Raw genomic sequence first — 17,068 nt, forward strand, 5'->3', positions numbered from 1 at the left:
TAACTTGGTCTGGCTTGAGAGGATATTGAGCCCTATAAATGGGCACTGTTCCTGGCTTGAGAGGAATATGCACCGGTGGGATGTTAATGAGCCCCACATTCATAGGGCCTTCTGACCACAAGGAATCTGGGAGCCTGGACAAGAGATCATGAGTACCGGGGTGATCCGTATGTTCTCGACCATGTGAGCGTGTCAAATAGTGCTTCTGAGGCTCTAACGTAAGATAAGATGAATGAGTGATTTTGTAAACTTTCAGAGATGGTGAATACTCAAGATACTTATTTTGAGTAGCTTGCCAATCTGAGGCTGCCTGGCACCGCTTAATCATAGGACCTAGGTTTTTGGCTTCTCCTCCATCTGACACCTTCAGAGTGACATGAGGAGCAGAGGTGTCTTGTAATGCATACAAATGTTGCAGAGTTTCTGGTAAGGAGATGGCAGCCGCCACTCCTTCTGGGCCGACATAAATGTTAGAGACAGAAACACTTTGAAAGTTTCCGGATGTGTGATGTTGTTGGATTACTCCTTCCCGCAATGCATCATAATTATCATCACCTTCCAGTTTGTAATTAAAGGTGCAATGTGGTGGGTCTAAGGGATCTGAGTACATGTGCATAATCAAGATCCATGGGAGCCACTGAGAGAAAGTTGTGTACAGTTGAGTGTGGACAAAGTTGGTTATAGACCCCACCAAACTTCAGCTCCACCATCAGGCATGGCAGAGTCTGGCTCTGCAGTTGTCTGTACTATCTGGCTCAATGCATGTCTGGGTGTTGCACAACGCTGCACAGTCCCGTCCGGGAAAGTGATACCTACATGTCGTGGAGCTAAAAGCAGTGACACATTTTGGGAACACATAATGTCTCGGGCCAAGAGATTGACCGGACACGAGGGAGACAAGAGGAATGAGTGTTGGAAGGACAAGGTTTTCCAAACACAAGGAACAGGGATGGACAACGGCCACTTTTCCATGATTCCCGAGAAGCCGACAACAGGTACAGTATTTGTAGAAAGTGGGAGTGGCTTATTCAATACCTAGCTCCTGTGTCAACCATGCACATATACTCTCTTCCATTAATGGTAAGCTGAACTAAGGGCTTGAGAAACATATCGGGAGAACACAAAGAGCCAGCTGCTGTGTGCCCTGGGCACCCGTATTGGGGCATTTGGACGGCCCCTGGGGCCTGATGCTGTCCAGTTGGTGGAGGGGGATAAGTTTCATGTCCATACTGAGGAACCCCTGCTTTAGGCAGTGGGTAATGTGGGCGTGGTGGTGAGTTGTTATACGGGCACTGAGCAGCCTAATGTCCGTTTTTTCCACAAAGGAAACAGGCATCCCGTCTTCCCGGGCCTTTATAGTTCCTATTACGCCCCCATCCTCCCTTATTAAAATAGGGCCTGTTGGAAGTGAGCTGGGGGTTGGTGCTGTGTAATGAGTGGATGGTGGCTGGAACACTGGAGGAAATTGAGAGAGCGGTGCCTGCTGAGGTAGCTTTTTGGAGGAGGCTTTAAGCAGGTTAACTTTGTCTCTCATTTCCTTCAGTTGTGACTTGGTCACCTGTGTCTGCAGGTTGGTCAGGTCTTTTCTTTCCTGTTCCTGTTGCTCTATTTCATTGTTAACATGGTGAATGACATGAGCCGACCCTTGAGAGTATGGCAGCTCAGACAGCCCAACGACTGCTTTTAATGCAGTTTGAACAGCAGGAGGCAAAGAAGATTCAACTGCTCCTCTGAAAAGCAGTGTCATTGTTAGCAGGATCATCTCCAGTTCTCTCTTGCCACATGCTTTTAACTCGCAGCAAATATGCTGAGCCTCTTTCACCTTCTTCAGGTGGGATTTTGCAAAGTTCAGTTTACAGTGGCGCACACTCTGAGCGTCTCTTCGTCAGACAGCCCCCGTCGGAAGCTGCTGATGTTCACTATAAGAGCGTCTCTCGGCTGCAATTTCTCGTCAGCAAATTACAGCATGCTCCTTATCTGAACGTCTCTTCGTCAGTAACCCACTGCATATTCTTAAACCGAATATACTGGCAGTAGATTAGTGATGCTCCGCAATACTATTTACACTTAACAATTTAGAAGACAACCTTAAAAGGTCATTCACCAAGAATTTATGTCTTTTATGAGGCCAAAACGCAAAGGACTAGGACACTTATTGACTTTCCCTCACGTGAGAAATATGTGCTTGTGAACTCTACATGTAACCAGATTCAATGCAGTAAAACATTAATAAAACTCGAATAGTAAATGACATTTAGCAAAATAATGAATTAAATTTGACAGATCAGATGCCATCTTCAAACAGACACTTCATAATTTAGATTAGCCAATATGCAGAAATTCTCTATGGAATAGAAAAGGTTTTCTGCTTACCTTTTGTTTGACGTGGCCACAAAAGTGTCTGGCTGGAGACTTCTACAATCCTCTCAGATGGTTCTTCAACCAGAACGTCTGTTGGAGCCAATGTTCAGATCCGGGTCTCACGGCACCAATTTTTAACTACTGCTGGTTCTTTTATCTGAAGGAAATTCACATATATCTTCTCGGGCTGGGACTGCCCTGTACATGAGTGGAAACTCATATTATTTTTTAATCTGTTGACTCAACACTCACAACATGAACTGGACACGCGGTTCATACAAGGTTCATACAGATATGAACTCATATTATCTTCTAATCTGTTGGCTCTACACTTACAACATGAACTGGACACAAGGTTCATACAAGGTTCATGCAAATGTTCTAGAATGTTCGAATAAGCAGCGTGTGTGTGTGTGTGTGTGTGTGTGTGTTGGTATTTTCAGGCGTTTCTGAAAGTAGACATGCAGTTAGCATCTTATCTATAGTTTTCAGGATGACACTTATCTCTGCAATCAATTTATGCACATTTCACCAAGAAGACAAGAAATACTACAAGTTGTCTCAAAAACTGACTATTATAATTATAATGCATGCAGAAGAGCCAGGTTAATACTGATACATGGAGCTGTTAATGAAACACAGACAAATAGTCATACAGAACTGTTCCATTATAAAAGCAAAATAATACTGATGATAAGTAGAAAAATAACTTTAACTCCTGAAATCCAATCCTAACACATTGCAGGGCCAACACGCAGACAAACAACCACTCACACATTCACTCCTACAGGCAATTTAGACACGCCAATCAACCTATGCTGCATGTCTTTGGACTGTGGGAGGAAGCCAGAGTACCTGGAGAGAACCCATGCAGGCACGGGGAGAACATGCAAACGCCGCACAGAAGGGTCGCAAACCCACAACCTTCTCGCTGTGAGGCAACAGCGCTAACCACCATGCCACCGTGCTGCCTTGACCAAATATCGTAGAATTATTTTTGTTTCTGTTTTCTAACAAGCGGGTTATTTTATATAATTGTATTAAGAAAATAAGCTTTGGGGACACAATGGATTAAATGAAGATTGAGGGTTCTCCATGGCATGTCACTATTAGACAGTCTATCATCACTTCCTTGCTATATATCTCTCATCTTCCTTCCCTGCACTGCCTGCTAACTCACTTCGTACAGTGAGACCTCAGAAGGCTTACACTGTGCCGTCATCCTCAGCCATAACAATAGCCATTAAACGATATGTCATTGCCGACCTGGGGGCAATGTCATCCATTCTGCAGACCAGCCTCGCGATGCAAGGCCGGTCCCATTGTGCTGATGGTTTTACAATCCATTGAATAAGTGCTTGTATGGCTGGTCGACTGATATATGGTCTCATTATATTGTTTGATGGCTGTGGTTGAGCTAGGTGATTATACTGCTGATAAACCGCAGCGAATGAGGGGTCTGATAGGCTGATTATACAGTAGGCTCATTAAGACATGTATTAATCAGGGGCATTGACTTCCTTTGTGTGCTGATGTGTGTTTTGTGGTTGATATGTGCCTTATGTATGTGTATGTGAGCTCTTCTCTGATCATTTGATGTTCATATACAGTGCGTATAAAAAGTATTCAGCCCCTTTTTTTGATTTTATAAATCATTCATGGCCGATATACAGTAATTTGGCTTTTTTGTAAAAAAAAATAACAAAAAATCCTCTTTAATGTCAAGGTGAAAACAGGTTTCTCCAAAGTAATATCAATTAAACAAAAATATGTAATGTGAAATAAGTGACTGCCTAACTATTCACCCCCTTTAAAATGACTGATCTAATTCAACAGAGGTCTCGCCAACTGGTGCTAGTAGTCTCACAGTTAGAGAAATGGCAGCGAATGTGTCTCTTGTAGGATAAAGACACCTGTGTCTGGAAGCTCCAGTCACTGGTTAATCCGTATTCCTGGCTACCATTATACCATGAAGACAAAAGAACACTCCAAGCAGCTCAGAGAAAAGGTTATTGAAAAGTACAAGTCGGGGGATGGATACAGAAAAGTTTCCAAGGCACTGAACATCTCCAGGAGTTCAGTTAAATCCATGATCAAGAAATGGAAGGAATATGGCACATGTCTAAATCTCACAAACTGAGTGACCGTACAAGAAGGAGACTAGTGAGAGAGGTCACCACAAACAGACCACCCCCACTGTGAAGCACGGTGGTGGCAGCATCACGCTGTGGGGATGCTTTTCGACAGCCGGCCCTGGAAGGCTTGTAAAGGTAGAGGGTCAATTGAATGTGGCAAAATATAGGAAAATCCTAATCCTAGAGGACAATCTTATTCAGTCTGCAAGAGAACTACGGCTTTGGAGAACATTTGTTTTCCAGCAAGACAGTGACCCGAAGCATACAGCAAAAGCTACACAGACATGTCTTAAAGACAACAAGATGAGTGTTCTGGAATGGCCAAGTCAAAGCCCACACCTCAATCCAATAGAGAATTTGTGACTGGACTTGAAAAGCCCGATCCCCACGCAACCTGGAAGAGCTTGAGCAGTTTAGCAAAGAAGAATTACAGTGTCCAGATGTGCAAGCCTAACTGAGACCTATCCACACAGACTCAGCTACTAAATACTGACTTGAAGGGGTGAATATTTATGCAACCACTTATTTCAAATTACATATTTTTCACTTTGACATTAGAGTTTTTTTCTAATTTTTAAAGCTACATTATATTGACCATGATTGATTTATAAAATCAATAAAATGGTAAAACATCAAAGGATCTGAATACTTTTCATAGGCACTGTAAGCATGAATTTTCAAGTGCTGTTTACTATACTGTACGTGCATGTGTCTGCATATACAGTATATGTGTTCCAGGATGTGTGTTGTCTGGTTGAATTTATGTACTGTATGTTTGTGTATATCTGCATGTGTGGTTCTTCGGCCCTTCTGGCTTAGATCCTTTCACAACTCTTTTACAGGTGCCAGCTCTTGCTCTTTATATTTAGTAGCTGAGGCTTTGTTGAGGACTAGTGGTGAGACAGGTGGCTGGCCGGCCAGCTGCTGGGATGCTGTTCAGTGTCAGCTGTTACTGGCAGTCAGGCAGTGCGGAGGAGGCTTGTCATAACCTCGAATTTGAATTGTTTTGTATGTGCACAGCTGGTGAGCTGCTACTCTTTGTCGGCTGTGATAGCAGCTGACACCAGACTGTGATTTGTTTAGTGGTGGGCACGCTGCAGTCCACATTGGTAACTGCCAGTTCCAACAGAACTTCACTTTCACACCCCTGAATTATTTGTGTTTCATAAATGCATGTGTGCATTGCAAAATCATGACTATCAGGACAGGACAGTCATTGTTTTTTGGCTGCTTATTTATTTGCTACAAATAAACCTTGTGTTCACCTTGTATTGTAATTATCTTTCCAAGACCTGCTTTTTACATAGAGTATTATTTTAAATGGAGCAGTCTCACCCTGCAGCACACACCCAACAGCACCCAAGATGTGTTTGTAGCACTCAGACTCCCAAGAGTAAGAGGTTAAACATATTTTGATTGGAGCCAAATAATGGCACACGTCAGGTTTAGCAGTTTCACAACAAAAGCAGTAGCTGTGAGCTTCTCCTGGTTTTGGCACTAGTTGCTATGAAAGGAGATGGCGAGAATGAGAAATACTGTGCGTGTGTGTGTTGTCAGCTGGTGGAGCCCCTGACCCCCAGTGGAACGGCCCCTAACCAGGCTCAGCTGCGGATCCTGAAAGAGACGGAGCTGAAGAGGGTCAAGATTCTGGGCTCGGGAGCTTTTGGAACAGTCTACAAGGTCACTGCATGAGTTTGCATTTATAAGTGCCTGTTTATGTTTGTGTGCATACCTAATTCTCACCTCAGTCCTTGTTCAAACATGCAACTGCCAAATTATAAATCAAACATCAGTCAGTCCACTGAATGGTAAAGAAGGCAATCAAGCCCACAGTTTCATTCAGTAGATACTGTACTCTCACTAGGAGAAAAACCCTGCTTGACAACTTAAACAATAAGCATAAACATTTCCCTTTGTAACAGTGCTTCTTGACAGATGTGAGCCTAGGGCGGCTCAAGGACCTGGAATGGAAACTGTTGTTTGCTTGCCAACTTCACTGCCCTTGGCAAAATTATTCATACCACCCTGAAACTCAGCAAACCCAGTGAATAAATACTGTGCTTTCTACCACTAGCTCTAAATTGTTCTCAACTCTAGTATTGATGGGCCTGTTTAATTTTATGAGTGGTTTGTCATGAATTTATAGCTATATTATTATCCACAGCTCTTTACTTGTCTCAGGTGTTTGGATTTAAGCCCTTTAAAGTGAATAAAATGTTATATATTTTAATTCTCTTTTATCATTACTTTATTGAAGGTGCTCAGTCTCACCTGAGAACAAGCAACTCTATTAATAAATGTATTTATTTATTTTAACAATGGCAAATGCTGTCATGAGAGCACTGTTTTGACCACAAAAATACAAGAATAAGGCTCATGCTTGTGCAAACACTGGTTTGGGTGAATCAGACCTGAAGAGGAATATTAGCAGGACATCATTAAACACAGGCAGCACCCATCAAAATCAGCATGTGTGAGACTCCGTACCATGCATTTATTGTGATTGCTTATATATTACAGGGCATCTGGATCCCAGAAGGTGAGACGGTGAAGATCCCTGTGGCCATTAAAATCCTCAACGAGGCCACTGGTCCTAAAGCCAATGTGGAGTTCATGGATGTGAGTATTTATATGTATTTATATCACAACAGCTTGCGTCTATTTTAATCTGTGTATTCATGTTTGTGTGACTGAGCAGTAAAGCCTTTGCCTTGTCAAAGAAATGTCCATGCTTGTCACTGTGTGGGATTGTTCATTTGGCGGTAAATTCTTATGAGAGCACTATCTCAGTCAGAGCCAATAATAAAGTGAACTCCACTATGCAGTGCAGCCAGGCATGTATTGAACAAGACGTTATTAAAAACAGCACTTGTTTATGAGATATGGCTTTACTAGAATCCAGGAGTGATCAAGGGGAGAAGAAGAACAGGAGGGGAGTAAGCCGAGGAGTTTTCAGTTCTTCCTATCTTTGTCTTTGTTTTTGCTTTTTCCATTCTACTTTTCTCCACATTTCACACATTCCAGGTTTCACAACTGTCATGTTTTTAATTATCACAAGGTTCTTTTTTTATATCATTTTGAATGTCAGAATTTTCATCACCTCTTCTTTTAACTCCCTTTTGTGTCCTGCTTTGACAGTGTGCATCAGACTGCATTACAATAGTGATCAGTTGTGGCCACAGCAGCTCTGTAAACTGAATGGCACCAAAAATCAAGTGATGCTAAATTTATTCTATCTTCTGCATCAGTTCCAATACTTATTTTTCCTTCCTCTTCATTTCTTCATCAACAGACACAGGTGCTGCAACATGGTTGTACTTCTACCTTCTACTTCCCTTTCTGCCCAGTTTCTCCCCTCCTGTCTTCCATCTGCCTCCCTCCTCTCTTCTCTTCCCTCTCTTCCTCGCTTCCTGTTTCTCCCAGTGGGGGTCTCTGTGTCCATCCAGAGCCAATATGCACTATCTGCTGGCTTGTTAAACAGCAATCTAAAGGCAGGCTCACGCCTCACCACTGGGAAACTAGCCACTGGAGTGCCAGCTCCAAACGCACTCAGAAAATATACACACACACACACACACACACACACACACACACACACACACACAAATATACCAAATAGCGCACACTTTACAACAAAAGGGTCCCCATGTGGTCTCGCATGTGAGAGATGCAGCCTGATTTGCTTTTGTACACAAATATGTGAATTTGAGCAAGTTGACAATGCAAAGGTCTAATAATAACTCATTTTGTGTTTTTTGATGCATACACACATGTGCACTTTCACATACACACACGCGCGCTTGAACGTGCATCAGCTTTGCAGGGCTCTGTCAGTCTATCACTAAGTGTGTGTGTGTGTGTGTGTGTGTGTGTGTGTGAGTGAGGGAAAGTGAGCAAATGAACTGGATGGGAAAGGCAGGTCAGCTGGCAGTAATAGAGGTCAGCGCTCAGGGAAATGAGGGAGAAACCAAAACACACGCACACACACACTCATCCTCATAACATGTGGACCCAGAGTAGAAAGCAAGAGCAAGAGTTTAGCCTAACATAGTTTATGACAGCAGGGTCTTTTAGGATAACCGAGTGAGAATAAATACACTCTCTCCATCTTTCCGTTACACACACTACTGTCCTTTCTCCCTCACTTTTCCTCCATCCCTTGATCCCGGGATGTGTGGTGCAGAGGTGGCTGCAGTTGTATAATGTTGAACATTTGGGGGGTAGCAGGTGGTTTTATGAAGTGGAGATGTAGTGGCACTACTTGGGGCCGGGAGGCTCTGTTTAAATCAGGGCACTGATGGTGCCAAAAGCCTCTCTATGGCCTATTGCCTCCCTCCTGTTGAGAATTAATCTACTCACACCCACACCACCACTCTCTCCCTCTTAGCTCATTCTTTAGCATCTAAATTTAAAAAGGCACCTTATCTATCTATTAGCTGCCCCAGGGCAAAGCCTGGATATACACCTCCACGACCGTTATGACCATTTGCCATATGTAGAGACTGTGAGAGAGAGCGTGTGTCCTTGAGTATGTGAACATGCATGTTTTAGAGAGCTGCCAAGAGAGTGTGTCTGCATGTGAGTGCATGAATAAGAGAGTGTGTGAGAGAGGCACTAGGAGATGAGGAGAACGGCTGAAGTGAATGTTTATAAGCAATGACTGAGCACAGCTTCTGCTCGGCCATAATGCATATACACGCTGGCCACAAGTACCAGCCCTCGTCATCATAGCACTTCATCACCACCACACATCTTTCTGCTTGCAGCTTTGCAATAACAATTACCCAACGTCCCAAATGCTCAAACCTCTACGTCCATCTGTTGCTGAGAGAGATGAGAGGGAAGCCAGAAAATGCACTTACACGCCAAATCAAACAAGAGAGAATATTAAAAGTAGCCCGTGAAATCAGACACATAGTGGCTTCTGGAATTATCAGTGTGTGTGACTCACATTTTGGTGGTTTAATTGTGCTGGTGCAACATTTAATAATATTTTAAAGCATAGATGAAAAAGGATGGGTTTGTGCAGGTTTCTGCAGGATATTCTCTCCCAGTGAGATACTCTGTGGACCGGTGCTGTGCATGCAGATAGTCATCATCCCACAGGTCTTAACTTGTGCATCTAACTCTATGTCCAGTAGGAAATCTTTGGAATACACTGCAGTATTATTTGTTGATAATAGATGTATGGACAGACACATAGAAGTCTACTTTACAAACAGAACCTAATACAGCTCTGTAGAGTGAATATTTATACCAGTGGTTCCTAGCTTTACAGCCAGGAACCCTCTGTGGTCCTAGAACAAAGAAAAAATAGCAGAAGGTCACAACATACTTCTGTTACACAAAATAGTGTATAATCTAATTTTTTTAGTTTTTAAAGTCTTAAGGATTCTAAAAGCAGAGAAAAAATCAACTCACACATTGGTTGAAGCGCTAATTTTGGGGAAAGCAGTGGAAATTTGGCCATAGCCAGTTTCGACAATACATACAGCAACCATCATAAAGCTTAAATTCAGTTTCATGCTCTGCTAATGGCAAGCAGATGCTAAAGATTACATTGATAGGAAAACTGTTTTCACAGTCTACTCCTTGAATTGATAGACTTTTGGATTTCAGATCAGTTTTTGATCAACTGCCAACTATAGCAATGTGTTTTCTTCACAAATTTAGCAACAAAGTGTTACAAATTTGTTACAGCTCTGAATTTCACCTGTCTGGCTTCTTCTCTATAGCCATGGAGACTGAGGCTCTTGGGTACTGTAGTGTTTAGAGCTCTTCACTATCCAAAACCTGTGGGAAAATACATTATTTCTCAGAAATACAGGTGAAATAAGAACAGTTTAAAATTGGAATATGTTCAGACATGTCAGCACTCAGCTTTGCATGTGGTGTTGGATCACTTCTGATCCTCAAAACTCATAATAAAGCACCTGATACCTGCTAGGTGAAGAAAATTAAAAATGTCAAGTAGCAGAATTGTTTTGCTTGGAGGAAATGGGTAGTGTACTTCTGCATTCTCAGCCATGAAATGCAACAGTTGTCTTAGTCCATCTTTGTCCTTCCCCCTGCTCTTACCCAGGAGGCTCTGATCATGGCCAGCATGGAGCACCCCCACCTGGTGCGTCTACTGGGTGTTTGCCTGAGTCCCACTATTCAGTTGGTCACCCAGCTCATGCCCCACGGCTGCCTCCTCGACTACGTGCACGAGCACAAGGATAACATCGGCTCACAGCTGCTGCTCAACTGGTGTGTCCAAATCGCCAAGGTAAGTAGCTACAGTCAGGTCACAAGTGGATAACATCTGGTGGTGCTGTAGCATTGTTTCTGTGTCGGCAAGGTGTGAGAGCTGTAATATTTTTTATACTGTTGTTGATGTCATTCAAGTTTGCCTCTGTACCCAGCCTGGATTTGACTGATGGTGATATATAGCAGGTTGCCAAGTCCTATGTGAACCCAAAATAGCTGAAATTCTTATTTTAACAGCTTTCAGAATGGTTTTGAAATGCTACAGTACCACAAATGTCCCTGCTTTGTGTGATCTGTCAGATTTTACCTATTCAGGCTTCCATTGCTGTTGTCCAGGTTTAGTGGCATAGTATCAAGACCTACATTATGCTAACTCAGATGAATCATAAAGAGTCAGAAAACAGCAGTTGTATGTTTGAAAACCCGTCATTTTGAAAACAAATACACTTTGTGTCTGATTGTTTTGTATAAATCACTTCCAACCCCCCCCCCTCCCTTTTGATCCTAATTATCCTCACTGCTTGGCAGATTGATCATTTTCACCATCTTTCAGCAGGCGAGCCTAGTTTGCTTTGAACTCTGTCTTACAAGCACACCAGGACACATTATTTTGTCAGGATATGAGTGTTGGTGCAAGAGAAGAACAAATTAATGACCCAGTCTTTGTTACCAAAACAAAATCTGCTCATGAATCACTGAAACAGCAGTAATGCTTGAAATATTGTGTGCACGTTTGCTTACCCAAATAGCATTTGTATTTTGTTTGCAAATTAAGTCACTGCAGCACAACTGCTTAATAGTGTAAATGCCTGGTAAGATTTAACTCTGAGTTATAACTCCAGGATGGCAGTAGGATGCTGAGTTGCTATTACATGTTATGTCAGCAGACATTTGCTGTGATACAAAGACATATTGTCTCAACTGTGGGAGCAGTAGCAAAAAAAAAAAAAAAGATCTGACAAAAGGCTGACTTTGGCACTGAGCAACCTGAATGGATTTTAGCCAAAAAAAAAGAGGGGAAAAAAGTTTTTACCAGAGTTAAAATTGCTGCTCTCCAAGTTTGCTAATGTGTATTATGAAAATATGTGGTTCTGCCTATTGAGGTTTAAGTCAGTTATCAGAAAGCTACAGATATATTTAACCAGTTATAGCCACTACCACTGCTGCACTGGTGAGTACAAAAGGGGACCATGCAGCCTCACCTGTATTCCATTTACATTTAACCACTTCATGCATCTCAGGCATATTGGATAGCTTCTGTATTTCAGTGTCTTGCTCTTACTCCACCCATGCAAGTCATCCATTGTGTTGGTTTTAATAGTTAAACTGGTGTTATTGCAACTAAACTGCTAAAACTGCACAAGTTGTTGTTCTTCTGGCTTCAGGTGCTTTACCATCCTCTTGGCCGGTTTTGGATGTAGCCTGGGAAAACCAAGATGGATGAAATCAGATTTGTGATCTGGCAAGCTGAGACACATATGGGGCTAAATGTAAACAAAAGATTATTAAATGGCATCTGGATTTTTCCTAATATGGACACTTAAAGTGGCAGATGCAAAGGCCTCATTTAATCACAAAAGACACAGTGCTGCTTTTAATTATTAACAGTCAGGTTTTACTGAACTTCTCATCAAAGGGTTTTGACATAAATTTGTTTTTAAGGCAGTGTTGTGACCATAGAGTCTCTTACACTTAAGTAATATTGTATAATAAAACTAAAGTATGAAACACTTAAGACAATCAGTGATCATTTTCAAATATAAGGGGTCAACAGCTGACAACATGTATTACTGTCTTACAAAATGACACCCTACCATGAAAAGTTAATGTTCACAAACAACTGCTGAAAACTCTTTGATAGACCATTCTTTAGGTAATGTCCTGTTTCTAAAGCACCCCTTTGTCAGTCACACTGTTGGTCATCATTAGAGATAATGTACTGTCTTTCTCTATCTGAGTCACTAATCAGAGCTTTGATGAGGTATGGGTTAGTGTGGCCTGCAGTAGGTGATTCCCAGGAGCATGAGGAACAGGTTACATAAGCAGGTACTTAATGCCATAATTGGTTTCGATTTCACCTGTAGCAGCAGAAGGGGAAGCATCACTTTGTTAGCAGTTCCGTAAGTGAGGAAGAGCAAGAGTAAGTCCTTAAACCACAAAGACTTGTGACTGTCTGTTAGGACAGTAAATAGGTTTTGTGATAGATAATAATAATAATGATATGTTTGGTCTGTGATATGTTTCAGATTAGATCAATTTACAAACTAAAATCAATAGTCAAAATGAAAATGTGTCTTTATCTCAAAGACCAGCAAGTATAACATTCTTGTAATGTGCACCAAAAAGTACAATTTGTTTGTTGTTAGGCTTTTTGTACCTGAGTTCAAAAGCCAACTCTCACACTTAGCACACAAAAGCAATTCTAACAGCTATGATTGTTGGCCAGTATATTTATGGCTCAGTGTGGTACATAACATTTACAGTAGTGCTTGGAATTATTCCAAGACCATCTTTTGGGGTTTAGCTCCTTGTATCACCTTCACTGATCCTTCATCACATAGCCCTGAGGTATTTTTCAAACCAGAAAATGACAGACGTTCTCTGTGGTGTGGTGTCCATCAGTATTTATGTCTCTGCATATATGTGTGCACTTTAGTGTCTCTCTGTGTGTATCTGAGCATATGCCCGTGTTTTGGGCATGTGAGCTGAATAAATAACTCTGCGTCCCCTTCTCTGAGTGATTTTTGCGCTCTCAGGGTAATGACAGGGAACCACTCCTCCAAGAGAAAGAGCAAAAGAGCATTTTTCGGAAGCCACACCGTTTTCTAGCAAAGGGAAAAATAATTTTCCCTCAGCCTTCAGTTAGCTTTGAAAAGGGTGTTTTTGTAGAGGATGGGAGAAAAGGAGAAAGGGAAAGAATGTATAAAAAGAACAGAAAGTGTTAAAAATATCTTTACAGCATAATGAAGGACCAAAACCAAAGATCTACAATGCCGTGTACTGTTTGCTGAACATATACCTAGTGGATACAGGTAGTATTCAGGGTATTTACTTACTTACTTATAATTAGCCAGGCTCTGTCCAAATGTAGCACAATCAGATTGTACACATTAAACAAATGAGATGTAATGTGTTAACTACAGAAATGCATTTTCTGAAGAAAATGCGTATGGATGCTGAGTGCTGAAAGATCGCCCTGAAAATGCTGAACATTTTGACACCTGAATGGTTTGGCTAGCTGAAAGTATGCTGAAGTAGAATTTTTCCATTCATTTGAATGGGGCAACATTTTCAAAATAAAGCTGAATATTACAAAAGGATTAAGTTTAGAAAAATTCTGAATAGAAGCATCAATGTCATTCAAGAGCTGAACATTTTAATAGCTGAAATAACTGAAATTATGTTGAAGTCAAATTTTTCCATTCATTTGAATGGGGCAAGATTTTCAAAATAAAGCTAAATATTTAAAATGTATGAGGTTTAGACAAATTCTGAATAGAAGCATGAATATCCTTGAGGAGCTGAACATTTTGATACCTGAAATAGCTGAAAGTTTGCTGAAATAGAATTTTCCCATTCATTTGAATGGGGAGAGATTTTCAAAATAAAGCCAAATATTTCAAAAAGTATGAGGTTTTGACAAATTTTGAATAGAAGCATGAATGTCCTTGAGGAGCTGAACATTTTAATAGCTGAAATAGCTGAAAGTATGCTGAAGTTAAATTTCCCCATTTATTTGAATGGGGTAAAATTTTCAGAATAAAGCTGAATATTTCAAAACTATGAAGTTCAGAAAAAATCTGAATGGAAGCATGAATGTCCTTGAAGAGCTGAACATTTTGATATCTGAAATAGCTGAAAGTATGCTGAAGATGAATTTCCCCATTCATTGCTCACTAATTGTATGGATGCTGACTCAGCATCCATACAATTAGTGAGCTGTAGAAGTGCTGACTGGTGAATTGGGTGACCTTTGGAGAAAGCCATGTGCTTAACTATTTTTAAGTTAAAATAACAGCCACAAAATTCAGAAATTCAATTTACTAAAGTAGAAATTTACAGATGGGAAGACAACATCAAACACGTTGAGGAATAACTGAATATTTTTAACCTTTTCTGTAACACAAATGGACAAAGCCATGATCATCATGGGAATTAAACATAATTGCATTCCATAGTTTCCTCTTCAGTAGCAAAACAAGGAAAACCTTTCCATTATAATTGTATATCACAAAGTGATCAACAGTGAATGAAGGTAAACGCAATTATGGACTTTTGGGTAAATATTTACTGCAGTAATATGTCTCTGCATATATGTGTGCACTTTACTGCAATAATATAGTGCAGTAGAATTATAATGCAGCATAAACCGGAAATACTGAAATGCACCTACTGGCGTTAGTTCCTTTCCAGAACTGCGTCTACATTGTACTGTTTAGTCAGATAGCAAAGCTACATCTTAACCACTCGACGCTCTGCTTGTCTTTTTCACCATAACGTTGGAGCAGTTTGCCAGTCCCCCACCACCAACGCCACAATTACAGCACAAATAGCATCCATATGCAGGTTCTGACCTGGGCAGGTGACCGCTGTGCTGCAAATTGATTGGCCGAGGCCTGTCACCAGGCAGTGACTCTTCATCACTGAGTGTTTTGGGCTTTGAGATAATGGCCCCCATTAATCTACAGTCACCCTCAGGACTGCCCCACTGCCACACACACAGTAACTGGTGCTCACATACAGTAACAACACACGGATTCACACAGAGGTCTCTTTAGATCCTTCTGAATAGGCTCTAATTTATTAGTTTTGTTTATCTTTCCTTTTTTGTCTTCTCTTTTCCTTAGTTTTATATATATTTTTTTACATTATTTCATTTCCTTATGTGTTGTATCCTTTCCTTGCCTCTTTTCAGTACTTCCCCTCTTCCTGTTTTCCTTTGTCCCTTGCCTTATTTGCTTCTCTATCTTTTCCTTTGTTCTCCTTTTCTCTTCTACTTTCATCTATTTTCATGTCCTTTTCTCTTCTTTTTATTTGATTTTCTCTCCTTTATTTTGCACTTTTTTCCTCCATACACTTGTAAACAGCTACGTCTCCTTTCCTTTGCCATTTCTCTATTGCCATGGTGGCCATGTGCTCATGTCAAAGGTTGCTCCATATCTCCTCATGTGTTACCCATTCCAGGCCAGTAGTGTGTGCATGTTTGCATGCACAGAAAACTAGAAATTTCTCAGTGCTTAAAAATGACCTTGTCCTTGCCATTCTGTTGCTTTCTGCATCTGCATCTTGCGTCTTCCGCTCTCAAGCTGAATCTCTCTCTCTCTCACTCACCCTGTCTCATATACACATTTTATTTTACCATTAGGTTATGGTTTATTAATGGAATTATTAGGTTTGTGATGTATTGTAATGAACAAATCAATCACCTAATAAAATATGGGATCAGAACTGAGTGCATGCAGGGCTACGGGGGTCTTTTAATTTGGCTCTCCTCTCCTCTCCTCTGTCTTTTGCTCCCTGTCTTCCTTTCACAGTCTCTCTCCTCAGGCTCAGCGTAATGAAAGAAAATTAGATTCAGCAAGTAGCTGTCCTGCCGCTGAAATGATTGGTTTTGGCACTGAATCCTGGGCTGGACGAGGGTCTTGATTGGCTTTTGTGGGGAAGGAAGTGGGATGACTGATGGATGGGAGCTTGTATGTAGGCCACATTCAGGCCTTCGGTGAGGGAGTTGACTGATTTGTATAAACATACCCACTGGCAAACTGGTGGGCTGACATTAGCTCAACATGCCCTGCAGGAAAACCCTCCAGTTAGAGTAGTGCTCTGCTGTCACAGCTGTTCTGGACATTGTTTTACAGATTCACAGTGCTAATGATGGCGTCAAACACTGACCTTAAATTATTTCTCGAAGATGGGCTTGGTGCTGCGTTGTGGTCAAATATGCATGGAAGCATGTGTGCAGAAGCGATTATACGAGTATTTAAATTCTGAATTACGTGTATGGAAAACTAAGAACATAAGAAATCAAGAAAAACACTCCATTGCTTTTACACACTCACAGAAACACACACAGAGTGGTTTTTTTTCTGCCCAAATCAGCAGAGCTCTTCCAACACTGCTTAGTCAGGGAAAGGAAAAGTAAACTGTTGATCTTTGGCCCCATATGAGTGGTTGCATGAGTTAATATTCTTGTGCGAATGCACAAATTTGCATCCTGTGTTGGCTTAACAGAGATGCTACCCAATAGCAGAAGAGCCAGTCTGGTCAAGCTTAGTGTGGAGCCCTCTGTGTCATTCACTTCCCAGCAAATGTCACTCTGTACT

The 17,068-nt window shown here is 41.3% G+C and overlaps 1 protein-coding gene across 4 annotated transcripts in view; it reads left to right on the plus strand.

Annotated features, from left to right (window-relative positions):
- LOC109968758 (receptor tyrosine-protein kinase erbB-4) overlaps positions 1–17,068 on the plus strand; it is a 244,655-nt gene that overhangs the window by 202,485 nt on the left and 25,102 nt on the right. For 3 of the 4 annotated variants that reach the window (XM_020615248.1, XM_020615250.1, XM_020615251.1), the window contains exons 18-20: positions 6,054–6,176; positions 7,017–7,115; positions 10,579–10,764. In XM_020615248.1, coding sequence (XP_020470904.1) covers positions 6,054–6,176; positions 7,017–7,115; positions 10,579–10,764 — 408 coding nt within the window. The remainder of the gene's footprint in view (positions 1–6,053; positions 6,177–7,016; positions 7,116–10,578; positions 10,765–17,068) is intronic. The other variant, XM_020615249.1, reaches the window with a different exon arrangement.

The sequence above is a fragment of the Monopterus albus genome, unplaced genomic scaffold, assembly GCF_001952655.1.
Source record: "Monopterus albus unplaced genomic scaffold, M_albus_1.0 scaffold161.1, whole genome shotgun sequence".
NCBI classification, from domain to species: domain Eukaryota; kingdom Metazoa; phylum Chordata; class Actinopteri; order Synbranchiformes; family Synbranchidae; genus Monopterus; species Monopterus albus.